Here is a 27,845-nt window from a genome sequence, read left to right on the forward strand (position 1 = left end):
TAATTATCTGTCCCTTTTTAGTTGACATACGATCTGGATTGGTTTAGACAGAATATGCAGGAAAAATGTCAATGCATGATTGAATAAAGTATTGATTCCTATTTATTTGGTGCAAATGTCAACAGTTTTCACAGGACATTAAAATTTAATTTGATCATGATTCGGATTTAAGATGCCGTAAGGACTTGATGTAAAACAACTACCTTTCCAGATCTTTGGGCATTAAACAGCATAACTTTTAATGTCTAGAAACCCTTTCAAATTTTACTTGCATGGAAAACAGGAAAAAAGCTAAATGTACATTGTAGTAATTCTAACTGACACCATTTTGTTTTAAAATTAATTATCTCTCTTTTGGTCCTTTAGCAAATACAAAATGCAGTTGTCATGATCGGTTCTCTAATGGAGACCCAAAGATGCAGAACACCACTGACGGACACAGGATGAAAAGTTTAACAAGTTTATTTGCACAATCACACTGAATATGCAGAAGGCTGGTTCGGGCCTGGATTCCGGTTTCACCGGAGTCTGCGTGAGAGACAGCACAGTTAAGGACTGTTGACGGGGTTTGGTTTCCAATGGTGCACAGATAGTACCTTGAGGGTTCTTGAGGTTCTCTTTGGGAGAGTCACTGTTGGTTCTGGAGAAGGATTTTGTAGCAGAGTCCGTTAGCTGCTTCAGCGTCTCACGTCTAGCTTGAGCAGACCTTGGCCTTGGTTTCCCAGCTCTAGCCCAGAGCTGCTTGGAGGAGAGCTTTCACGGAGGAAGCACAAGTTTCCTAGAGGCACAGAAACAGAGGTTAGAATCCAACTAGGAATTAGAGTCATGGAAAATCACTGAGATCTAGGCTTTAGCGCTGACCAACTGGAACAACACTGCGGCGTTGAGGCAAGGTCTGAAGACAGCTTATATAGTGGATCCTCTGATGATCTTGATGAGCTGCAGCTGTGCAGGAGGCTCCCTCAGAGGATCCACGGCGGACTCTGCTGGAGAAAGATGGGATTTTCTCCAGCTCCCAACAGTACCCCCCCCTCAACGACCGCTCCTTGGCAGTCCGGAGGAAGTGGAAGGGCAGGAACGCTCGTACTACTCGATGAGAGCAGGGTCGAGGATGTACGAGCCTGGGACCCACTGACGATCCTCCGGTCCGTAGCCCTCCCAGTCGACGAGGTACTGCCATCCGCGACCTCGTCGACGGGAGTCTACAATGCGGCGGACCGTGAAGGCCGGATGGCCATCCCCTTGAGGGGGATGTCTCGAGTGGAAAGCCACACTTCCTGGCCCACAGAATACTCAGGGGCGGGGCGTCTCTTGGCGTCAGCGAAACGCTTGACAGACTCAGATGACTGGTTGAGTGTGGCGATGGTCTCCCTCCAAATCCTCCGACAGCGGCGGATGTTTTGGTTCACGGACAGCACCGATATCTCTCTCTCATCTGCGGGGAAAAGAGGTGGTTGATATCCGAGACTGACCTGAAATGGAGACTGTCCAGTGGATGCGGAACTGAGAGAGTTGTGGGCATATTCTATCCATGGGAGGTATTGGCTCCAATCCACCGGGTTATTTGATGTTAGACAGCGGAGGGTGGATTCCAGATGCTGGTTCATACGCTCGGTCTGGCCATTCGTTCGAGGATGGTAACCTGAGGTGAGAGATGGTTTACAGCCGAGAGCAGGACAAAAGGCCTTCCATACCTGGGATATGAATTGGGGACCTCTGTCCGATAGAATCTCCTGGGGGATGCCATGAAGCCGGAAAACATGTTTAATTAGAAGCTGGGCTGTCTGGAAGGCCGTGGGAAGTTTTCTCAGGGGAACTAGATGGCAAGATTTAGAGAAACGGTCGACAATGGTTAGTATGGTGGACATACCTCGGGAGACAGGGAGACCGGTGACGAAATCAATGGCTATGTGGGACCATGGACGCGAGGGAACAGGTAGTGGTTGAAGGAGACCAGAAGGAGGTTGATGTGAGGCCTTGTTACGAGCACATGTGGGACAGGCCAACACATACTCTTTTACGTCTCGATGGAGCGTAGGCCACCAGAAGCGCCTGGAGATGAGAGCGACAGTCCTACTCACTCCTGGATGAGCGGAGAATTTTGCGGCATGCATCCACTGGATCAGACGGGACCTGACAGAAGAAGGGACATATGTGCGATTAGACGGACCGGTACCTGGATCTGGTTCGGTGACTAGGGCTGAGTTGATTAGGTCCGTTATTTCCCAGTTGACCACTCCTACGGTGCATGAGGCTGGGAGAACAGGTTCAGGTGTCTCAGGATGATCGACGGAGTAGAGACGAGAGAGAGAATCGGGCTTCACGTTCTTGGATCCGGGTCTGTAGGTGATGATAAGATTAAATCGAGAGAAAAAGATTGACCACCTGGATTGGCGAGGGTTAGCCTGTTTGGTTGACTGGATGTGAGCCAGATTTTTGTGGTCAGTCCACACAAGGAACGGATGCTCAGCCCCCTCCAGCCAATGCCTCCATTCTTCCAACGCCAGTTTGATTGCCAGGAGCTCACGATCACCCACATCATAGTTTTGTTCAGCTGAGGAGAGCTTACGGGAGAAAAAGGCACAAGGGTGTATTCTTTGATCTGAATCGAGTTTCTGAGAAAGAACAGCTCCAACACTGGAATCTGAAGCGTCCACCTCAAGGATGAATTGTTTTGAAGGATCAGGTTGAATTAGTACAGGTGCTCTGGAAAACATGGATTTTAATTTCTCGAATGCAGCTTGGGCCTCGGGGGTCCACTGAAAAGTTCGTTTAGAAGACGTTAGTGAGGTTAATGGAAGGGCGGTTTGGCTATAGTTCCTTATGAACTGACGATAGAAATTAGCAAAACCTAAAAACCTCTGTAGTTGCTTTCGATTCTCTGGAACTGGCCAATCTAGGACTGCCTTGATCTTGTCCTCAGAAGGTTTTACCTGGCCGCCCTCGAGCACAAACCCCAGAAAGGTGACTAAAGACTGATGAAATTCGCATTTCTCGGCTTTCACGAACAGCTTATTCTCCAGTAGTCTCTGTAGAACGAGACGGACATGTCTCTTGTGTTCATGGAGATCCTTGGAATAAATGAGAATGTCATCAATGTAAACAAACACAAACACGTTGAGGAAATCTCTGAGAACATCATTAACAAGGGCTTGGAAACAGGCTGGAGCGTTAGTCAGACCAAAAGGCATCACCAGGTATTCAAATTGGCCCAAGGGTGTCTTAAAGGCAGTCTTCCATTCATCACCCTCTCGTATTCTAAGGAGGTGATAAGCGTTTCTTAAATCCAGCTTGGTAAAGACAGTTGCACCCTGCACTGGTTCAAAGGCTGAGGCGAGAAGAGGCAGTGGGTATTTGTTTTTAATTGTAATCTGGTTCAAACCTCGATAGTCAATGCATGGCCTCAGGGAACCATCCTTCTTGCCCACGAAGAAGAAACCGGCGCCCAGGGGAGAGGATGAAGGACGGATTATTCCAGCAGCCAATGATTCGTGGATGTATTTCTCCATAGTCTCTCTTTCTGGTTTGGAAATGTTATACAATCTGCTGCTTGGAAGAGGAGCACCAGGTAAAAGTTCTATGGCACAATCGTAAGGTCTATGTGGAGGTAGGGACGTCGCACTGACCTTACTGAAGACGGGGGCTAAGTCGTGGTACTCAGAGGGAACTGAAGAAAGGTCAGGAGAGTCCATCTCCCCCCCACCTCTAGGAGGCCCCACCATCGGGGCAGCAGAACGAAGGCATGTTTTCGTGGCATGTAGTAGACCATGATTCCAGGAGACGTTTGGTCCAATTTATGTGAGGGTTATGCTTCTCCAACCACTCGAATCCGAGGACCAGGGGAGAACATGCAGAGGGAAACACAAAGAAGGTTATAGTTTCTCGGTGGTTACCTGACAAAAGTAGCTCGAGGGGCTGGGTTTGGTGGGTAACTCGATGGAGTCTTTTGCCGTCTATGGCGGACACACTGAGAGGCTGAGACAGGGGAACGGTTTTAATCTGGAGCTGCTGGACGAGGTCTGAGTCGATAAGATTACGCTCACAGCCTGAGTCGATGAAGGCGGAGAAAGAGAGACTCTGGTTATTACAGAAAAGGGTGGCTGGCAGCAACAGTCGAGGAGATTTAATTGAATTTATATGGCCCGCCAGACTCCTCATATCCTCTGGCGGGCCCCGGCTTTTGATTTTGCCGGGCAGGAGGCGATAAAGTGACCACTCTCACCACAGTAGATACAAAGTTTTCCTAAGAAACGCCTCTGTCTCTCCTCAGGAGAGAGCCTAGTGTGTCCCACCTGCATAGGCTCATAATCCCTTTCGCCTGAATGAGAGGCCTGAACAGGCAATGATAGAGACTGGGGCTTAGATCTCTGAGTGGGCATCTGCTCTGTAGAGGGAGAGAGAACAGTCACATTATGAGAGGCAGAAGAAGAATTACTTTGCTTCTTAGAGCTGTTTCTGGCTCGAATTCTGTTATCTAATCTGATGGAGAGACGAATTAAATCTTCGAGGGAGGCTGATTCATCGAGGGTGGCAAGTTCATCTTTGATTTGCTCATTTAAAGCCATGAAAAAGGCTCCTTTCAGAGCGCTCTGGTTCCATCCGGAAGCTGCCGCTTTTACCCGGAAGTTAATTGAAAATTCTGCCACTGAAGAATTACCTTGTTTAAGGTTGAAAAGAGCTCTGGAATCAATCGTTTGGTCTGTCTCCTGGTTAAAGACCTGGGAAAATTCAGCAATGAAGTCAGAAAAACGGCAATTTAAACTGTCGTCGATGGCAAATCTTGCCTGAGCCCATTCTAAAGCTCTTCCTGTTAACTGAGAGAGAATGAACGTTATCTTCTTGTGATCTGTAGAAAAACAACCAGGAGAGTTCTGAAAGATCAGCCGGCACTGGAATAGGAATCCCTTACAATCTTTCATGTTACCAGAGAATTTTTCTGGGAGACTAGGACGGAACTGATGACGTCACAGGTTGTGACCTCGGGGGAGGAACTGGACCCGGAAATGGTTGCTGTGCGGATGTAGCATTAGCTCCATTCAGAAAATTAGAGCAACTCTGTAGCATTTGATTATGAGATCCAACAAGATGGTATAACTCACGAAGCGTTTGGGTTTGACTTGGAGAAGAGCTTCCTGCTCGTCCAAACGACGGGTGAGGTGATCTGCTGGGCCTTGAGTTTGGCCGCAGTGTTCTGTCATGATCGGTTCTCTAATGGAGACCCAAAGATGCAGAACACCACTGACGGACACAGGATGAAAAGTTTAACAAGTTTATTTGCAAAATCACACTGAATATGCAGAAGGCTGGTTCGGGCCTGGATTCCGGTTTCACCGGAGTCTGCGTGAAAAGACAGCACAGTTAAGGACTGTTGACGGGGTTTGGTTTCCAATGGTGCACAGATAGTACCTTGAGGGTTCTTGAGGTTCTCTTTGGGAGAGTCACTGTTGGTTCTGGAGAAGGATTTAGTAGCAGAGTCCGTTAGCTGCTTCAGCGTCTCACGTCTAGCTTGAGCAGACCTTGGCCTTGGTTTCCCAGCTCTAGCCCAGAGCTGCTTGGAGGTTGTCTGAGAATCTTCAGGGTTTGGCTCTGAGGGACGGCTCGGCAGGTTAGCTCTTCCAGAGCTTTCACGGAGGAAGCACAAGTTTCCTAGAGGCACAGAAACAGAGGTTAGAATCCAACTAGGAATTAGAGTCATGGAAAATCACTGAGATCTAGGCTTTAGCGCTGACCAACTGGAACAACACTGCGGCGTTGAGGCAAGGTCTGAAGACAGCTTATATAGTGGATCCTCTGATGATCTTGATGAGCTGCAGCTGTGCAGGAGGCTCCCTCAGAGGATCCACGGCGGACTCTGCTGGAGAAAGATGGGATTTTCTCCAGCTCCCAACAGTAGTAAATATTTAAAGATTTTTTAAAATTTTTTCTTCTTTTATTTTTCCCTGATTTTATCATATTGCTTAGTTGATTAGCCAGAAACACTAGGAGTAAAAAGAAAGGGATATATATATATATATATATATATATATATATATATATATATATATATATATATATATATATATATCCGAGTGTTAACATTCAACATGATGTATCACACATGTAATTTGGACTTACAGTTCCTTAGTGATTTGCTTTTTCTTTTGGGTGTGCAAAAAGTTGAGGATTAACTAAAATTAAACACCGATATGTTCATTATTTGATCTGCTAAATCAAATATTTATTTTATTATTTTACCAGTTAGGACTTTGACTTGGATCTAAACATCTTTAGATTTTATTTTGACTAGACTGGAGGTTTCTTAAACTGGAAACCAGTACTTATCAGACATTTTTACTGACAAAATAGGGATTCCAATGTTTACTTACTTTGTTTTAGAAGAAAATGTATTTGATGTTTGACACATTAAAGACTTATTGTCTCTGTGGACCAAGTGCCACATAATCAATGGCCCTAATATCCCACTGTCACAAAATCTGCTGCGAGTTTCAACACCATTTTAACTCTTTGTCTGCACTGATACTCACCTATTGATCAATTAAACATAGATTGAATACTTACTGTTGAAATATTGGATATGCAAACAGGAATCACTAAAAGTCCTAATACATTAATTTACTGAATGCTGAAACCACTAAGCTGAAGCTGAGGATTTTATTCAGCATCAGAAAAAGGAGCTTCTCTCTATGCTGCCATGCTGGTTCAGAGTGAAAGAAGAGGCTGGTTTACTCAGATAATCCCAGAAAATGTAGGAACCATAAAAAGCGTAAATGAGCCTTTCCTGTCATGATTCCTCCACTGTGAAAACCCCTTATCTAAGCTTTCTTCTACAAACCATTAAAAATTACAGTTTTTATTTTTCTTGTTTTATGTCATTCTATGAATACTGAAATGCTGAGTCACACAGAGTCTAATCTTGAAAATAATAGAGATAAAACATTTCTCATTTTCATTCCTTAAGATTCTGTCATTTCTGCAGCTCAGAGTCCTTTATTTTCTATTTGATTCTGTAAGAAAGGCTTCAATGACATACACTCTCGGCTTTCCAGCTTAAAGCAAGAGTTTGCGTAAAGATGAGCAAGCAGGAAATTGCTCATACCATAATACGAACTTTAGATGTATAATAGCAAGACAAAAGAGAAATATCAAATATCTCATGGTTTTAAGTCTAGTTTTAGCAATAATTTAGCTGTCCAGAAAAGAAAATTGCATTTAGACAAAGCAAAAATATCCCTTAAGCTCTTTATAACAGAAAATAAATCATAGAGAAATTGCACAGAGCATCAACCTTGGAGACTAAACTGGTAAAATGAAAAACTTTTTATTTAGTTTTTATTCATAAATACAGTAAGTTGTTTAAAAAGCCTATATTTACTTTGTTTGTTTTTTTGGGTTTTTTTTTTTTATATATATATATTTACTTTGTTGAGTAATGGGAATTGAACGATTATTTAGTGGGAAATACAAAAGAGTTACATAATGATCAAAGAAAAATACATGATAATTTGTTCCAAATTATCTTATAAAATATTTGAAGCAGTAAATAAAAGCTCTGTGCTAGAAATGCATCAGCCAAAAGCAAAGGTGGTGAAAATCTACCACCTATAATTGCTAATTTATAAAAAAGAAATATTTCTGCAACATGAATATAGTATGAATCAAGTGAGGAAATTTTTAAGTGAACTTCTGAAGTGGAATGAATCCTGGGGGACATTTTATCATGCTAAAACATTCAGACTTGACTCTTGAAATGGATGTGATGGAGAGAGATTTGCTTTACCAGACAATAAGTTTTAAGATTGCTGATTAAGTGATAAAAGATTTTGAATTTTTACAGAAAAAGGTGTTTTGCACACTATTGCTTGGCTATATTTTGCAGATAGCAGAGGAGTGGACCATGCATTAGAGTTCACCATGCAATCTTCTTCCTGCTCAACATAGCTTAATTGCAGCTGGATAGGGCAGAAGCACCGTGAGGCTCATATTCTCTGTCTAATTCAGTGATTTTAACATCATGAGGTCTGCTTTACTCTGCAGAAAGCTCTGAAAGATGCAGCTAAAATGACTTGCTGGTCACCTTTTTGAATACCCCAGTATGTGAGACAGCAGAACATAACCTCGGACACCTTGGATTACCACATTGGCCCCTCAGGGCACACTCCTCTGGCCCTGTTCCCACTCTTCAGTCTTCATTGATAACTCACAGCAACACCTGTTGCCCTCTACAAGAAAGGGCAGAGTCGCCTATTTTTCTGAGGAAACTCCTGTCTTTTAACATCATTAGGGTCATGCTGCAGATGTTTTATGACACAGCACTCTCCCCTGTCACCCTCTACAGTGTGATGTGCTGGGCCACAAGGGTGAAGAAAGCTGTTGCCAACAGTTTCAATAAGCTCTTCCACTGATCTATCAAACTCTTCAACTTCTCTTTATCCACATAGGACAATAACATCAATCTTACATAACAAACCTCAAGAATCTGTATGCATAATATCTATTTCACACTTTTTTTTTGGTACTTTAGTTTACACTTGCTTATCATGCTATATTAATTTATTTCTTTTTTGTTTTATTTTTCTTTGTCTTTATGTTAAAATATTATCTGTGATTTCATCGGCATGTTCCTTTGTATTAGCTGTGGTTTAACATTTTTTTGTAAGATCAAAAATGTTATTACCTACGGTAAAATTTGGTCCATCCAGGGTAACTCATTGGTTTAACCTGGTGCCCGTAACTTAATGAAAGTGTTTTATTTTCATTAGATTTTGATCTTCTTTACAATTTTTTCTATTCATAAAGGTATTTTATTTACTTTGCTCATTTTTTGGCAGGAATTCTTGCACTTTTATACGATCTTAAGCCAAATCATTTATTCCACTTGATTATTTGTTTAGCAAAGAAGCATAAAACATACATTTCCATTTGCACAGCTTTAGTTAATATTTGATGATTTATGTGATAATGTTCTTTGGGTCAAACTTAAATTTGCATCTGCTCAAATATACAATATTTTTCCAGCTAACTTTCCTCTTGGTGACTGTTTCATGGAGATCCTAAGCCATCCCCAGGTTAAAGAGAATATTTAGTCCCTCTCGCTAAATTTGTGTTTACATCACTGGGGCATACTTGGAAAAGTTCCTAATCAAAGCATCTGCTCCCTTTTTGCTCATCTGCAAGGACATTTCACCATACTTGAACTTTTTCTACTAAGCCTGAATCATGCAAACTTATGTTTCAACATCCTTGACAAACATAACTCTTCACGTTCCATTTTTTTCTTATTTATGTTTCTGCTTTTTGAATCTTTTTCATCCAAGAAGTAAAAACATGCTGACAGCGATTGGCTTTGCAACCTGCCTCACTCTGCGTATAAACTCTGATATAAAGCATTGGAAAAAGAATTAGAGAAGTGGAAAAATAACTGCTTTCTATTTCTTTTCTTTAGTGCTATTTGAAAAGAATTGGACTAAATCTAGCCTTGTACAAGAATAATACACAGTTTGACATTTGGCATCACCGTGGCCCATAAAGATTAACATTTTGTTTTTCTTAAAGCATAGTTCTCCCCTCAACTTCTGATTGACATCTGGTGTTTTATCCAGCTTTCTCAGTCAGTTTCTTTGGGTTTTCCTTGGCATAGATCACAAGCTATCCTTTCATCTCTCTCATCAAGCCCTATCCTGAACATTTCCATCAAGCTAAAGCCAAAATTCCTAAAGCTTCTTCCTTACTTCACACTCTAATTCTCTAAAATGTCTCTCCAATGAATGCAAAATAGTCACTTCTTTTCCTTACTGATAGGTCAACTCACTCTCTTTGAACTGGAATTTTCTTTATTTGTTTAGTTTGAAATTTGCTCTGGGAAGTTTCAAATTTCCTTTTTATTTGCACATGCCCTTTTAACATAGCTTTAGCATTATAAAAAATGAGATATACTTATGTAAGACACCATGCATTATAATTGTAAGCATGCTAATGTTCCTTTGGGTCTATGCAAAGGTCAGAGCCACAGTGTTCTTAAAGCATGAGCAGTCTGAAAGCATGCAGGTCAATGGGACTTAAGTGTGATTAGAGTGTGGTGAGATGACAGGTAATGTAGGAGAACATTTTAAGGCATAACTTTGAATTAGGTTTTTATATTTGGATAGATCAAATATAAGAAAAAAGTATATATATATATATATATATATATATATATATATATATATATATATATATACCCTTTGAGCTTTTCTACAATAGTTAATTATTTGTCCTGCAACATTTCTGTTTGACTTATAAAAAACATTCAATGTGTTGATTGAATTTACATTTTGCTCTCTGAATTAGTACTTGGTAGAACCACCTTGTCACTGCCGTCGCAGTTCTAGGTTTTAAAGTATAGTATAAATATTGCCAATGTGTGTAGACTGTTGCTTTTGGTTTTAACATCAACACATATTAACATCAGCAGAAGTGCTAAACATGCTTTTAAACCAAGCAAAACCTTACAGATTTCCTCCATTTCAATCAAAGTCTAGCATTCCTTTGTATAAACAGGCATTTAAATCCAAAGAATTAAACATCTCTTGGGAAAAAAATGCAAAAACAAGTATTTGCACTGGAAGCTGGATAGTACGGAAGAGGATTAGGGCCACTGAAAAAAAAAAAAAAGTTAACAGATTTTTTATTTTTATTTTATTTCAGTATAGTATGGGGGAAAAAAGTCAGAATTCTGACTTTTTTTCTCAGAATTTTGACTTTTTTTATTGTCAGAATTCAGTCAGAATTCTGACTTTTTTCCCATGTTAAACTGAAGCAAAATTTAAAAATCAGTTAACTTTTTTTTTCTTTTCAGTGGCCCTAATCCTCTTCCGTAGGATAGGGCTTCCTTTGTTTTTTTATTATCATTTTTTATTATTTCAATTAATGGTTCCATAAGTTAATGTGGAGGTTCTCCAGATGGGCTGCAGCTAGACCCTTGTTTAATATTTGTCCCACTTCAAAACAGAGAAAGAACTACAGATTTACACCAGTTCAAAAAATGAAATATGTCTGACTCACTGAAAATATGGAGACACCAGAAGTGGATGAAAATAACCTGAAAATAGAACATATGGATCTTTTCTCATCCTGTTCCAGAATCAGAAGAAAGAAAAACGCAATTATAAATACTCTGGTTGCAGCTTAAAGGCCAGAGGCATTTTTCAAGATAAACAATGGACTTGTGCAGCAGGAAAAGGCCACACAAAGCCTCTAATTTATCCCCTGCTATTAGTGAAGTCATTAAGGCTTTACTTAGTGAATCATCCACTCCCAGGGTCCTGTTCTCATTCGGCTGCTAAAATCAGGCCTCGGCACAGTGTGTGCAATCAAAAGTACATGTACAGTTTTTGTGTAAAAGACCAAAATGTGTGTGTCTGCTTACAGGTGCACTGTCCCAGAACCAGATCCACCCACTCCTCAGTTCCCTGCCCCTCCCAGGTCGACCCGTTCAGCGTCAGACCCATGCCCAACTGGAACACTTCCTACCACTCAGGGTCAGCAGCTCCTCACCTCTCAGCCTCTTCCCAAACTTCAACACTGTAAGATGCCATGACTACAACATTCACACAGTACACATTATTTAAAGATTGGTTTTCTTTATTTTAAATTCAATGGTTGAATACTAATACAATCACGTGTTTACACATGTGTTTTAAATGTGGTTGGTCACGTCTTCAGACCTCTTATGTTGTTATAAAGCCAATAACTGTATTTTTGAAAGGATTTGTTCTTTCCATTTTATTGTGATTTTAAGTTTAGGGAAAAATTCTCTTTGGCATTATTGATCTATTTGGATGATCTTTCAGGTTTTTGAAACTGTTAGCTGATTATTAGAATTTTATGATGTAACACTTTGATGAAGGTTATTTAAAAATAGTATTTAAGCATAACAAAGAAAATAATAATGTTAATAATTGTAAGGAAAATTCTGAAATTGTTAAAAACATGATAGTTATGTCACAATTTTAAATGTTGAATTATTGCATTATTTAATTACATGCAAAAATTAGCATTAACCAGATAAAAATTATTAAATTAGGGGTTTTCAGACGCAACTTTTTCATTTACTATACGATGGCGATGTTGCAGGGTTGAGAATTGACCGATACAATATCAGCACAATTCATACATACCTTTCTCACCTATTTTATATTGTGAAATGTTAGAAGAGGTTTAATCAAGTGTTGTTACTCAAACAGAGAACAACAACATTAAGTATGAGAACAACTCAAACATTTATTATTAACCAACGGGATACAGAACTTTACACAGAAGCTGACAGAGGTGGAGGGTTTCTATTAGCATGCCTATGATTTTAGAAACAGGCTGATATCTTTTAACATTTGTTTTTTTAACTAATATTGTTCAGATTTTTCATATATGTTTATAGGATAAAATTCTTTGCATTCTACTGGTCAAGTTACAGAGCCCTTAAACGGCAATTGAAGAGAAAAAATGAAAACCAAAAAAAACATTTTCTGCGCATCAGTTTGCTTGCCTGACATGAACATTATATTTTAGAAAGTTGTATAAAACAAGTATGAGGTCCTGAGGTCTATTTCCTCTTAAGGTTTATTTAAGTGTGAAGTGAGCACCTGAAAATTTGCTTTTTTCCTTCACAGTCCCTTTGGGGCTCCATACAAGTCCACAGTCTCTTGTGTTTTTATCATATGCATTTATACTGGGTTAATAATTTAGATACAATATAGTCTGCAGCTATTGCTACGGTATTTAAACGTATTTCCCACCACCCCAAGCAGGCAGAAATATCACAGTAGCCTGAGCAATAGTTTAATGTAATCTCATCCCAATTGTTAAATTGTTTTGTGTCATTTTACGTAACTGAACAGTTCTTTAATATTGTGTCTACATGATGTAAAAAAAAGTTTCTGTATATTAATTCAAGCAATCCCTTAAGCATGTCTGTTTATTTATACTAAATAAATGGAATGGCTTCTGTCTGAGTCATCACTTAAGGAGAAAAAGCGGAGAATGTCCTGTTGAAGGTATCAAGCATGTGGGAGGAAGGGAGATTATCGCTGTGTGAAAGCTAAAGCTAAAAATATACATTTGAATGGAACAGCTGGTTTAGAAGAATTTAAAAGATAAAGATGGATTTGATCCAAACAGGCAATTTAAATAGAGTGAATTTAGGTTTCAAGATTTTTAACTAAACACACATGCTTAGTTTTCATATGTATTTCATAAATATCAATTTAGTACTAAGACATGTTGAAACCAAATACTTTATACCTCTTTGGGAGGCCTGTGGATTCAGTCAAAAACAATGCAACTTAATTTCCATGCTTCATCAATGTATAAAGAATCAAAAATCTAGAAATTAGTGTTGGTCTGGAAAATAATAGGAGCAGGGCAGATATTACATTTCTATTACTCCCCTTCTTATGACAGATATGAGGAAGAGAGGGGAAAATGGGGGTTCCATTGTACCAATTAACCTGACTTGTTAGGTGAAATGCAAAAAAGGAGGTTTAATATTTTAGATTTTGACCTAGACTTCTTGGTTGGTTGCATGTTTTGTTTTTCTAAGTAATACTAGCATAGCATTGGCTTTTTCATGCTATTTTAAGAAACCTCAACAGTTTAAACTGGCTCCTGGTGCCTGTAATAGATGTGTAAAAAAAAAAATCTTAAATAAAGTTAAAGGGAAAAATGTGAACTCATGGGATTAAAATTATGATATTAGAATAATAATTAGAATAATTTCAAAAAAATAACCTTTATCACAAAACTGGTAGATGGATATATGGGGCTGTATATTTTTTAATTGTTCCTTTTAACTTTCCTTGAGTGTATGGCATTATGAATTCTTTGAAATATTTTAAATAAATATCTGAACGTGTGTTCATTTTTGTGATTATTGAAATAGTGATTGAAAACATTTGGTCTGATTTCCATGGCTATCTTAGTCCAAAGACCAAAATCTAAAAACCTCTGGAGAAAAGAGATCATAATTAATTTATACAAAGACTGACTGTAAAAGTTTGAAGTGTAATATTTTCTATACTACTTCTTATAGTATTCATTATTATTATTTTAACAGATGTGCTGAACCATCTGAAGAGAATCGTATTTGGGGTTTTTTAGAACATCTTTAGCAATACACAGCATTTTGTTGTTTTTTTAGACAATTATTTTGTGTGTATGTCAATATAAAATACCCATGACCCTTTGTTTTTTATTCTTTATTTTTTAATTTTTTAACAGTGTCCTGTCTGGCAATGTGGCAATAAGAATATTTTTCAACAGATTTTACTTTCACAAGTGGAGCAGTAGGGCTATTGCTATATTGTTCCGCTTGTTATATGCATATAAATTGCTTTATTATAATTATGCAGGGAGTTTTACAGATTATATTGACACTGCAATGTCAGTAGAACAAGAAAGAAGAAAAACAGAAAAAAAGGAGAAAAGAGGAGATAAAAGGGAGATAATGATAAAACCTTCTCAGTCTGCTTCATCACCTGCAAAGAGATGTAAAAAGAACAGCACAACCAACGGACATGATACGAGACATACAATAGAGTAACACCTAGATACTATCGCTGAAGTATAAGTAGTATTATTTAATCTGACATGTATTACCTTAAGATAAGAATGTGGGCTTTCTGGATGGAGGTGAATCTTTAAGTACCTGGAACCAAGCACCTGTAGTTGCATGACCTTTTATGCTTTATTTTTATTTATTTTATTTTTTGTAGATGGATCCAGTGCAGAAAGCGGTGATCAACCACACTTTTGGGATGTCTCAGACCAAGAGGAAGCCCATCATTTCATGCAATATCTGCCACCTGCGCTTCAACTCAACTGTGAGTCAAAATAGACCATAAAGTTTTTTTTTTTAGGGTAATCATTAACCCTTGTGTTGTGCATTTTGTTAAAATTGATGGTTTAAATAATTTAATGACTTAAATTAAATGACTTAATGACTTAATTTTGCCATCTTATTTGCTCTAATTTTTTTTTTTTATGCAGATTCAACAATCTTTTAAGACTCAGTTTTGATTAATCTTTACTTTTACAGGTCATGTGCACAATAATCCAAGTAATGGTATGGCTAATGATATGATTTTTTTTTTTTTCTTACTACTAATTCTTATCTTATTATCAACCTCATGCACTGCAAAGTAGACTACCTGTTTTCTTCTGATACCTTCTACTATTGTGGACAGGCACAGATTTTGACAGTTTTCTGTTCGGTACAGCCTGTCTCTTCCTCATGTGTTCAACAGTAAGGGTGAACACATGTGTTCAACTGATTGGTGAAGGCATTATAATGTTCTCAGACAGGAATGCGTTTCAGCTCCTTCCAAAGACACACTATAGGATTTAGGCCAGGGCCACTTTAGAGTAGTCCAATTTTTTCCTCTTAATCTTGGGTCTTCTTGCTGTGTGTTTTGGGTCAATATCCTGTTGAAGACCCATGACCTGTGACTGAGACCAAACTTTTTGACCCTGGGCGGCACAACTTCTCTCAAGAATCCCTTGATAGCATCCCTTGAAGCAAAGCAGCCTCCTCCATGTTTCACTGTAACAGTGTTCTTTTCTTGATATGCTCAATTTTTCCATCTGTGAACATAGAGCTGACAAAACGGTCTCCATCCTCGGTAATTTCCCATTAAATCCACACCTGCTCAAACAACAGATGATGCGACTGATGTTACTTGAGTTTAAGCTCACATTTAATCTCCTTAGACATTTTCTAGGCTGTTTTATTGCCATTTATATTGTCTGTCTCTTTAAATTGTAATTTTGTTTAGGATATACATATCTAATGCAGAACTAAAGTAAAATATGCTGGCTTAAGTTGGCAAGGGAGTGTCACTATCCCCTGTGTAACAGACCACTTGGAGAGGAAGAGGCCCTTTTTCTACAGCCAGAAAAAAACAGATTACACTTTTTTAATGTGCTTAACGAAAGAAACCTTAAATTCTGAATGCATTTCCTGATTTTTTGATGAAACTAATAGGACGATTTAATAAATCTAATAAATCTCTTCTGTCTAAATCTCACTTTTTCCTGAAATCATCTTTTAGATTGTCAGCCTAATTTGTAATTAAGTTGGACACTCCTGACATTAATTAACATTTGTTCTCTCAAATTATTTTTGACTAGAAAGATCACACCACAGCCTGCAGCCATTTGTATTAGAAACAACAGAGTAGATGCAAAGAGGGTTCTTTATTTCTTCTAATAAGACTCTTTCCAGCTGAACCTGAAACACCACTTTTGTGTTTGTGTGACCTGATATACACAAGGACACAGTTAGAACAAAGAGGTTTTAAAGTAAAGTGGTGTTATACCTCAGAGCTACGTAGAAATTAAGTTCTTAGGGGTTGCAGTTGATGAGAAAAATCTTACTTGGAACATTATTTTGATCATAAAACAAGACAGCTTGCTACAAAAACTGTCTTAAGCTATTTTAAGATTCAAATCTCTTAAGATAAAAAAAAAAGCACTCATAGTCTTGTATACCTTAAAACATGGGTGCATGCCTTCAGATTTTTCTCTTAAAATGTCCTAAGACATCTTAATCTGCATAAAAGTCTTTAGATGTCTTCATTCTTCTTATTCAGACATCTTGTCTTGAGACACTGTGATGGCTGGGTATGTATTGCTTTTCCGAATTCAAATGAACGTAAGCTCAGTTTGAGACATCTCATTCCTACTGTAGTACACTAGCATGTCAGATCATATGATCGTATGGAGATGGAGACAGAGACAGAGAAAGCGATATCTCTGACTCAAAAATGTTTAATGTGCACTGACATTCATCATTGCCAGAGGTCTTGTGTATAATTTTCTCTGCTTCAGTTCTCCAACATCTTTCTTTGACCCTCGACGATGCCCTTCATGCTTCTGCAGCCATCCAAGTATCATGAAAGTGATAAGCTGGAAACATCTGTTCAACTGCTCTAAGCTCACACTCAAAAAAAAAAAGAAACATCAGCTCTGAACACGTTTGGTTCTGAATGTGCAGTTGGTGGTTGAACAGTGCATTCCTGGCCTTTGTGGATAATTTGTGCAAGAATAATTACGTTGCAACACTGCCAAGAGTAAAACCTTAATGCATGGTCAATCTGTTTATTTAGGACGTGGGTTTGGGTCTTTATCTGAGAAATGAAAGTAGTTTTTCAGTTTGCTCCTGAATATTGATGGAAATGTTTTTATCATTATTTTTTATGTTTGTAAGGTCTGTAGAAAGGCCTGTATATCCAAAGGTAATCAAGTTGCTATATATTTTCTTTATCTCTAATAATTCAGTAAACTAAAGAAAAAAAAATTGCAAAAAAAATTCTAAAGGTTTATGAGTTTCTCTCTAAAACGAAAACAGCAGCATCAACGGCTGAGTGTTTAGAGGTGTCTTCTTTGCATGTAAATTAAAATGTGCAAAAAGATTTTTCTCAAACAATTTAAGCTTAACAGTCGCTATATGGGGATACACATCGTGGCATAGTAGAAGAACTGAGTTAGAAACAGGGAAATACAACCTAAATGGGTTATTCTTTTAAAGATAAGTATTGTCCATTCTGACTTTGTTTGTTTTAACTGTGCCACCATAGCTTTTAATTTGTACCAACGATCTTTCTTGGAGACCGGTGGTGAGTGAGATTTTTTAGTGTGTCGTAGTGTTCCTTATTTCCTGATCGTGTTCTGCTTCTTATCCACTGAGCGTGCCCTGTTCCTATCTTGGCTCAGTGGAGAGAGCAGTTTTTGCTTTTCGTAGTGTTCCTGATATCCTGCCCTGTTCTGCCTCTCTACCACTGTGCTTGCCTGTTCCCATCTGAACGTTCTGCCTGAACTCTTTGTGGACTTCTGGACCCCTGAACCAGCATGTTCCTGTTCTGATCGGTATCCCTGACTGGGCTTCGGACTTCTGGACCTCTGAGTCTTCCTGTTGTGATCTGTTTGCTCCGATTCATGCTTGCTCTTCGGGACTGCAGCATCGGGGACACTCTGGGCGGCGCATGCTACATCTAATTGGCAGCCCTCGGGCTGGATCCTACCACGTTCTATGGAGGTGGACTGAACTGTCAAACCAGAGGTTCCAGTGATAGGCGGTGCCCCACCTCTGCCGCAGCCGCTGCAGCCCACTTCTGCTTTGTTTAAATAAGCACTTTAAAATATCCCACTGTCTCTCATCCTGAATTATGGGTCTTGTGTCTTGACAATTAAGTTGCAAAAATGATAGCCATTTTTTTTTTGCAAGAAGATTAAATCTCCATGGTAAAGGATAGCTGTTATAGATTGAATTAATTTAAACAGTGCAAACTTCCGTGTTTCTCTTGTTTTGAACAAGAAGAAAAGGTTGATTTACGTCATGAAACAAATGCTTTAAGATCGGCTAGAACTTTTTTTCAAAATCCCCTGAAAGGAGCATTACTTTTTAAGTCCAAGTATCCTTTATTCATTAAAATCAAATTTCCACAAATTTAGCTAAATTTGTTGATATTTTTGAATTAAAAATCAGAGAGGCTGGGTTATAAATGTTTGAAAACAGTAATATCAGTTACCAAGATGGTAATACTATTTAGCCAGTTGGAAATATCTTGCACACTTGTATAAAACTAAATCAGGATTCATCCAGAAAGATCCATCTCTTTCCCAGTGGGTTTTCTTGGATAAGGTACTGCTCTTATTTAGCCCTGTTTGCTGAAACAACGAAAACAAGAATAAATATGTTTTTAAACTTCCCCAGAAATCTGTTCTGGTGTCTTAAAAAATGTTTCTGCAGTGACATGTCACCATTTTTAGGATTCAGGATATGCCTGAAATGTAATAATTGTATAAGAGGATAATGTTAAGGTCATGTTATGCTACATCAAACCAGACAGGCCCCTTTCTGTCAGTATAAATCAGAGGAAACTTGAGCATATATGCTCAGAGGGGAGTGCAACAGTTGTTTTTAAAGTTCATTTCTGCAACATGAATGATTTTTGTCCAACTGATGGTGTGACTTCAAATGCATATTTTCTCCACAAATGTATTGATGTAATAAGCTAACTTACCAGCTTCCTTTTGAATATGTTTTTCCATGATTAATCCTGATTTCTTCTTCTGCCCTTTTGTTCACACCTTGTGTGCATGTGTGTGGGGTTTTGCGATGGCTAGACCCAGGCAGAGGCCCACTACAAAGGTCACAAGCATGCTAGAAAGCTTAAGGCAATCGAGACCCAGAAGAATCGACAGAAGAACGGACACAGCCAGCTGTCTGGAGAAAAAGACAGAAACACAGAGAACGGGCAGAAGGAGGAAGAAACTGTGCCGATTGATGCTCAGCTGAAAGAAAAAACAGGTATAAGTTTTTCGCTTATTTTAAAAAGCATCCCCCTTCACCACCCTCTGGGTAATTAGCTGTAATTGAAGAGAATGAGCAGTGCGGCTTTGGAAGCTGCCACTCAGCTGGTTAATTACAAGCCATTACCTGTCCTGCTATCTCTGGTTCTGTCAGATAGATAATTACAGCCATCAAGCGAAGACATTCTGCAGAACCAGAGGCGTTAAGAAGAGATGCAATCTTAGGAAGGATGATGTGTTGCACTCTTTGGTTGTGACTGGAGTTGAAAGTCATCACTTTCTCACAAAGAAATCACAAAATGTAGTTTAATGTTACCATCATAGAAACCTGACAAACAGTGTCAGGTGCGTCTATGATCACCCCTGATAGAGATGTGTTAAAAAGAAAAACTTTAATTTCATTAATCCTTTATGCCTTTGTTTTGAAGAACTTCACATTAAAAACCTAAAACATACAGCCACTGGCTGAATAAATCTTCAGTTGTCACAAACATTGTCTGTCATTTGATTGGAGATGACTACTGACCCAACTATACAATATACATGAGTGTATTTATTAATGAGGGACAAGCGAAGCCTAGAGGTGCTTTAGATCTGGAAGATGTTGCCGAGTGTTACCTGCAAATCCAGAATGCCACTTCATCCGAAGCCACTTTTCCAGTCTTCTCCTGCCTTCCAAGCCTCCTCAATAGAATCCAAGGCCGCTTCATTAGGGTCAAGTTCCTGCATCCAACCAGCTGCAACCCACCTTCACCCCCTTCTTCAGCCTGGTGTACCTCCTACTCGTTCCAGCTCCCCTCTTCCTTCATCTTTCAGTCTACCACCAGTGCCCAGGCCCCTGCCATTTTCATCATCATGCATATGAGCAGGAGGGCGATGAATATAAATAAGTAACCTATGAAATAATTGTTTAAATGTGTAATTCCTTTGTTATAGTTGGAAAAAATATAGAATATATTTAATAAACATATAATTCATTAAATAAGCCCCAGTTATACATTGGTTTTATTTTAAGAAGTGAATACAGTTATTTGATTATTTAAGCAATTATTTAATGTTACTGTGCTGAAGCACACCTTGAATTAATTTAAACTGCCACACATCCATCAATGTCAATGAGGCGGGACTAGGGCCGTCTCCATAGAAACCCTGACATCTGATTGGTTGCTTCTCACCGAGCAAGATAAGACAACTTCTTCCTTGTTTTCTTTTATTCTAACGTCAGTATGTTCAATAGAAAAGATATAAATAAAAAGGGTTGAAACTTTGATTCTACTGAAGTCTCTGGCAGCTCCCACCATGCTAGACCACAGCCAGCTCTTTCGTAAACTCGTTAGATATATTTCAGACCAAACTAGGGATATAAAGGCTGGAGTTGCTCACCTAATGTGTTGTAAATAAATTGCAAGGCTTTTCGGGAGTTATTTCTGCATGTGTCTGTAAAATTATTGACTTTAAAGTAAAATATACCAGTCAGTTGTCTAATCTTATTTGGTGAGAAGCAGCCAATGAGACATCAGGTTTTCTGTGAAAGTGGCTCTAGTTCCCGCTCCATGACTCCATGACATAAATTAATTAATTATGTGCTTCATGTCAGTAATACGATATAATGCATTAAATCATAGAATTATCATATTCATAAAACAAAATCACTATATTTGGTTTAAGCCCATATCATTAAATAAACTCTGCATTTATTTCCCATTTTAAATAATTACTCACACATTTAGGTCATTATTTCATGATTATTAGTTTATTGTATTGTGGCATTAGTCACCCTCCATACATACTATCATCATGAGCAATGCTCAGCTCTATGTCGTCTGCTTATATCCATTCAATCCAATAAATTCTCTTGTTGTCTCCTTGTCTCCATGTGAGCCTCTCCAGGTTTGAATTCCACATTAGGACTTTTAAAAAACCTTTTGAGCAATGGCAAAATTATTGCCATTGCCAAAATTATTTCAACTTTATCTTGAACAATCTATTTAGATCAGGGGGGGGGGGTTAATTCAGCTGTGCAGGTATTTTGAAGGGCAATATACTCACACAAGATACTAATGGTCTTTTAGTTGGAAAACTGCCTAATGGCATCATTATTTCAGGTAATCAAGAAGTAAAAATCTGAAAAAACATATTATAATTGAAAAAAAAATGTAGTATTACCTTTGTTAATACTTTTTTTTTTTTTACAGTAAGAATTATTAGTTACGTAGATGCAATCAATAATGTAAATGTGAGTTCAGTAGTTGGCCCACTTCTTTCCTTTCTAACATTTTTTTTATGTGCTTGCTCTAAAAACCTGTTCCTGTTCACTCTTCCGAAGTATTAAAATAAAAAAAAGCATTCAGTTATTCTGCCCTGCTTGAATAGAATCAGAATCTGATTACAATGTGGAACATGTCGCAAAATGCATTTACATTTGCTTTCAATAAAGTGACCCTTGATATGCTATGTGAAAGGCAAGGCAAGGCAAATTTATTTGTATAGCACAATTCAGTACAAAGACAGTGCAAAGTGCTTTACATGATTAAAATGTAGGAAAATAAAACAGAATCAAAGAAAGTAGGAAAAAATAAGAAAATAAATCAAAATTTTTAAAAAAATGCAGACTCCAACAATGATGTCTTTACTAACTTCTGTCAACCCTGTTGACAAACAATATGTTCTTATGTTTGATTGCTGTCTTGAGCTGCTGTTGTTTAATAAATAAGATTTTAAATAATTTTTTCTTGGTAAATAAACTTGACCTAAATTTAAGATAATTTCTCTATCTTAAATCCATGCAATAAGAATCAAGGTTTAAAAGTGCTTTGTAGCTTCAGCATCTCAGGAAATCAGGTTTTAAATGATAAGATTTTTATTTTTATTATACTCATATTGCTTCTAATACGATATGAAATGAAAAATGTAAATTAATTAATGGTTTCTTACACTTTAAGCGGCTACACTGGAGTGCCTTTCCAGTAATAACTTAGCAATTTACTATTTCACTACTTTTAGCCATCAGTCACTCAGCCTTTCATTCAACCTGACAACAAAATATCACCATCCTCCTCTCTGTTCCCTTTCTGCTATTCCTTTTCCATTATTGATCCCCTCTCTCCCATTTTCTTTGCAGCACCTATCAATTTCCCTCGAAGCACATAATAATAAGCTTGTTATACTCAGTGGTTGCCATGGTTGTTGATTGATGGTGACGGATGGGGCCTCTGCAGAAAGCCAACAAATGACAGAGAGGCACATTGACAAAAGAAGAGTGATTACGATTGAATGAAAAAGACGAAAGGGTGGAAAAATTTAGGAGATGATAGGGAATAGTGCGCAATCGAACATTTCCATAAGGATAGAATACAGAACAAAGCTGGTGGAGAACATTTAGACATCATCTCTATTCTGGATTCTCCTGAATATCTGTTTTAGCCAACTTTAAATATCTAAAAAACCTTGAGTTAAAATAGCAAGTTGATGTCATCCACAAAGAAGGAACATCTAAGATTAAATTAATCATTTTTCGTGTGCTCTCTAGCATGTGTTGAGCAGGTCACCCGGCACAGGCAGCTGTAGAAGCCTGTGCAGTATCTCCTTCAGTATCCTCAATATAAAGGAGGAAAAAAACACTGATTGTTGAACGCTGCAGATTTATTAGATCCAGGTCATAATTTGAAGGACCTGCAATACAATGTTTAAAACCTTGCAAACAGAAATAGCTGTCTTTAACTGGCTATACACAGAATACAATAATGAGGCTCACTGGGGGTGTTGCTAACAATCACAGACATTACATCAAAAACTAGGAATTGAAGTGCCTCTAAAAGAAAAAAACATTATTTATTTCCAAGATATGTTAATGACCCATGCTTTCAGTTACACTCAATCAAGGGTGCAGCTATCAATTATTTCCTGGATAACGATTTTTTTTTTTAACACTCCCCAATAATGTTTTTAACTTATAAAAACATTGATTGCATACTTTAACTGAATTGTAACAAATGTAAAAAATAAAAATAAAAAAACACCTCAATTTAGTTCATGAAACATTCCATTTTAATTTATAATGTTTATATTTAAGTAATCATTATACTTATTGTTTGATCTGTTTTCTACTTTAAGGATTCATAAATTAATATTGGGGTTGGGTTTCAAAATAAGCTTATTAATAAATCTTTTTAATCCAGTTAAAGCTTAAACGTTACTAATTTTACTAATTACGAAAGGTACATAGTCACGTTACTTGCTTACACCAAAAAGACAAAAATCCAGGTGATCATGATAAAACAAGGTTATATACTTCAAGTGTCCGTCCTGGTAGTGTTTCATTCATAGTTTTTAGCCTAAATAGAACTGCAGCACCAGATGTGATGAGTGTCGTGAAAAGGTGTGGCGCCATCTGGTGGCAGTACAACTGAACTACCAAAAAGTAATTGAGGCATCTAATAAAAAAAAAGTCCTTTCCATCCTATAATGCCTTGTGAAAAATGACCGACTTGGAATATAGGGCTTAAAAACAATGCTAACACCAGTAGCACTATTAGCAAGGACATGTACTCAGTTGTATGTCAAATTTGCAGCAACATCAGACTGCTTCCCGAGCTTTAGCTCCAGCTCTACAGTACTACAATGGTTCGAATCTTTTCCCACACGACTCAGGTTTTATCCCTCTTGATATTTAAAATGTTTTTGTGCATTTTTACACTTCATCTTGTACTTTTCCTTTTTCAAATAAACTGGGAGTTTCAAACTCACTCTCGTCCCTTTCTTCTTCTTGTTGACAAATTGTACGCATGTGCAGTGACATCAACCTGATCATATGATTTTCTTATGTAAATATACACAGAAAGGCAATTTTTGCTAACAAATTGAACAAACATAACGCTTAAAAGACAAAAAATATATATATATACTACACCAGCTGGATGCTGTAATTTTTCATAAAAAACATTGTATGGAATCAGAGTTAGTTATTAGCGTATAAATAAAAAAATGACAACTAAAGTATATGGAAACAAGTACCTCAAATGTTTTACACCATAATTAACTAGTCGCCTTATGAAAAACAAGTTTTTCTGGATGGAAATGATCACTTTTACATTTAAAAAATAAAATCCAACTTTCTCTTCATCTTAATACCTCAGAAACATCAGCTGCTGATCTTTATTTTCTCTGCTTCTGTAGATATCTAAAGATAGTGTTGTGGAAAAACAAGCAATAGCTGGAAGTAAACTGTTGTGTTTGCAAATCTGTCCACAGACCCAAACACCTCATCCGAGCAGCATCCTGAAAAAAGCCAGGGAAACTTGCAAACAGCCACTCCATCTCCCATGCCTTCATGCTCAGACTCCTCCTCACCCCCCTCTGCTCACCAGACCCCTGAAGCTTCAGACGGCTCCCAGCTTTCTGATCTACCTTCAGATGACCCCCATGCAGATGGGAGCAGTAATGCCACTGGTTCACCATCAGACTCTGATCTTCAGGGAAGCTTCACAGCAGGAGAGGAGGAGGCCACAAAGGTGAAAGAGGTGGAAGAGGTCAAAAACATCAAAAAGCATCTTCACTGTTCAACATGCAAAGTGACGGTCAACTCCAGCTCCCAGCTAGAGTCTCACTGTAGCGGTATTTCTTTTTTCATTTTTACTGCTTTAGAGTGTAATGTCTGTTGCCTGTTAAAACAATTCTTACTTGCACTGCCCTGCCATTCTGACATTACACAGTCCCCTCTAATTGGTTGAATCAGGGTCTAGGCACAAACAGATGCTGGATGGCCAGAACAACAGCCAGTCGCATCGCAGAGTCAAGTTGGCCTCAACTCCGAGACCAAAGGGTCGAATGAAACAGCGCATGGGGAGCAAAAGCAGAACGGTTGTGGGTGTCACCAATCAAGTATTTCATTGTGAACTGTGCCAAGTGTCAGTTAACTCAGAGACGCAACTAAAGCAGGTAAATGGATTCAGGTCATGGATTGACATGGCAAATATTTACAGCTGCATGAAAAACTCACAATTATGAAAACTTAAAAGAAAGTCAGTTTGTCATAATTGTATTTTTGTACTTGTTGACTGTTTCCCTGGTTGATGCGTTCTTTAATGGATGGCTTTGTCTTTTTTTTTTTAGCACACAAATAGCAGGAGACACAAGGAGCGTTTGGCGGGGAGGCCTGTCAAAGCCAAGTTCACCCCTTATAATAAACTCCACCCTAATGCCGTCTTAGCGGTGAGAATTTCCCTCAAACACCCCCCCCCCCCCCCCCCCCCCCCCCCCACCACACACAAACACACGGATTATTTGTGTTTAATTATATTACTTTTGAACCCATGGTTATTGGCTATTTTATTAACTTCATTTTACACCTAGCTGTGCTACAGTGCTAACACACTTGCAGTTTATTGGGGATTGGTGAAGATTTACTGTTTTCTGTAACCGCTTGATCAAAATTCCTGATCTAAATAATGCATTACATATGGTATGTGCTACTTTCCCTGTGCACTAAGTGCTTAGATTGAGTTTTTTTTTTTTCCTGTTTTTGCTTTCAGACTAAACTGGCCCTGCACAAGCAGCTGTCCAAAGCCCTGCCGGCAGGGCTCCTGACTGGCCCTTTCAATCCAGCTGCACTGTGCAGCATGACGTCCGGGCCCCTGGCGCTACGACTGCCTGTCGGTCCTACAGCCATTCTCCCAGGTCCCATTATAAACCCCACACTATTCAGGCCTGCTCCAGGACCTCTAAGGGCAACACATGCTCCTATAATCTTCTCTCCTTATTAGCAATTACCACAAGCTGCTGGAAGCTAGAGAGGAGTTGACATCTTTGCCAAAACTAGACTTGTGGAAAAAATGATCGTGGCCTACTGTGGAAAATACAGTTCTTTCAGGGTGACACTGAAGCACAGCCGTCACAAAGGGAGCAACATGATGGCCAGTTGATGGAGGACAGGAAGCTGCAAGAGAAGTTTGTCTGCTTTAAAAGAGAAAAGATTAACTTTTACTTGACTTTTGAGTGCATGTTTCCCTGGGTCTGGACCTATCTGCAAGCCATAACTATGTACATCTCTTTAGTCTCATCACTGAAAACAATAAACCGATACATAAAGCAGTGTAAATGCTTAAAGACATGCTTTCATTTAAGAGATTTCTAATTGTACTCTGGGGGAAAAATATCAGCTTTAGTTTTCATAAGAAAATCTAAACCTTTGTTTCCATGCAGTGTTATTATTTTGTAAAATATGTTAGGAATATAAACAACCTCAACATCTAAAACTGACAGCAGAAATCTGCAGTTTTGCACTGAAGAGAATTTTGTATTTTCACAAAGTTGAAATGTTTTTCAATATCATTTGATGTTAATTTTCTTTCTTGTGACTGATTATGGATCTACAGTGTCTTTTTCGGTCTGTCTGTGTCGGTGTCTCTTAATATTTGTTTTGAAAAAAAAGAAGGGTGACAATCAACCACCGTACTTACTTGAATAAATGAGCATCTGTCAAATGGAGATATACGTCTGATGTATAAAAGGAGATGGTTTGAAATACAGTTATAGTTATATGTAGTTTGGTATAATCATTAAAGTTTACATTTTGAATTACCCCATTTGAAGTATTTTTTTTAAGTGGAATAAAAGATCAAAATTGGGACGTTTGATTTAGAAAAACAAAATCAGATCATGAATGAGAGTGTGATGAATCCTCCAAAATATTTTGGGGGCCAATTTAAAATTGTTTGGAAATATGTTGCACACATTCATGAGCAATACACAGAGGCCCATTTCTCTTTGCCACTCTACAAAATGGGAAAAACCAGAGCACATGTCATTCACATTTACATGTCAATGGTCCTTTTTTATTGTGCCAGCTGACTTTTATTATTTAAGGAAAACATTTCTCTGCTGTTTACAGTGAGTCAAACAGGTGGATTTAAAATATGAAGTTTCCTGTAAGGTAAAAGCTGAATACTGTTTGTGCAATATGAATGAGGAGATTCTGTATTTCCTGTTCAGCGATATTTAAATTCTACATTTTAAGAGTTATTTATGTTGTGTTAAATGGGAAAAATCAATACACCTTCATTGTAGATTAAATCTAGCACATGACTGCTGAGACTCACTAAGCAATATGTTTTTCTTTTTATGTCACCTGCTAAGATTATCAAGAAGTGTACCTGTTTATTTACTGCAATAATGTAAATCATGTGATTTTAAGAATATTAATGTATTCAACATTAACCTATAAATGTCTTGTTTTTTTACGGTTGTACTTCTCTTTCCTTATTAGCAAATCTTTTATTTAATTCTAACTTTTGTTACTTTTTCTCTCTTATTTTTATTTATTCTTTTTTTTACTTATTACATGGTCCCAACAATAAGGACAAAATCCGTAATATTTAAAATTGACAGAACATAATTAGTATCTTTTTACATTCTATAATGACATGTAAAATCTAGGACACAGAGCTGAAATTACTTGTGTTTAAATCAACTAAAGTTTAAAAAACATTGAATAACAAACCACAAAA

At 38.0% G+C, this 27,845-nt stretch overlaps 1 protein-coding gene across 4 annotated transcripts in view; it reads left to right on the top strand.

The window, feature by feature from the left end:
• The window catches only part of LOC119792217 (zinc finger protein 385B-like), a 107,476-nt gene extending 79,894 nt beyond the window's left edge, over positions 1–27,582 (top strand). For 3 of the 4 annotated variants that reach the window (XM_038298745.1, XM_038298747.1, XM_038298749.1), the window contains 7 exons: positions 11,407–11,561; positions 14,745–14,852; positions 19,156–19,339; positions 24,592–24,954; positions 25,076–25,278; positions 25,453–25,551; positions 25,872–27,582. In XM_038298745.1, coding sequence (XP_038154673.1) covers positions 11,407–11,561; positions 14,745–14,852; positions 19,156–19,339; positions 24,592–24,954; positions 25,076–25,278; positions 25,453–25,551; positions 25,872–26,102 — 1,343 coding nt within the window. In that variant the 3' untranslated portion in view covers positions 26,103–27,582. The remainder of the gene's footprint in view (positions 1–11,406; positions 11,562–14,744; positions 14,853–19,155; positions 19,340–24,591; positions 24,955–25,075; positions 25,279–25,452; positions 25,552–25,871) is intronic. The other variant, XM_038298748.1, reaches the window with a different exon arrangement.
• Positions 27,583–27,845: the final 263 nt, after the last annotated feature.

This window comes from Cyprinodon tularosa, unplaced genomic scaffold (assembly GCF_016077235.1).
Source record: "Cyprinodon tularosa strain WSP-4 unplaced genomic scaffold, ASM1607723v1 ctg413, whole genome shotgun sequence".
Lineage (NCBI taxonomy): Eukaryota > Metazoa > Chordata > Actinopteri > Cyprinodontiformes > Cyprinodontidae > Cyprinodon > Cyprinodon tularosa.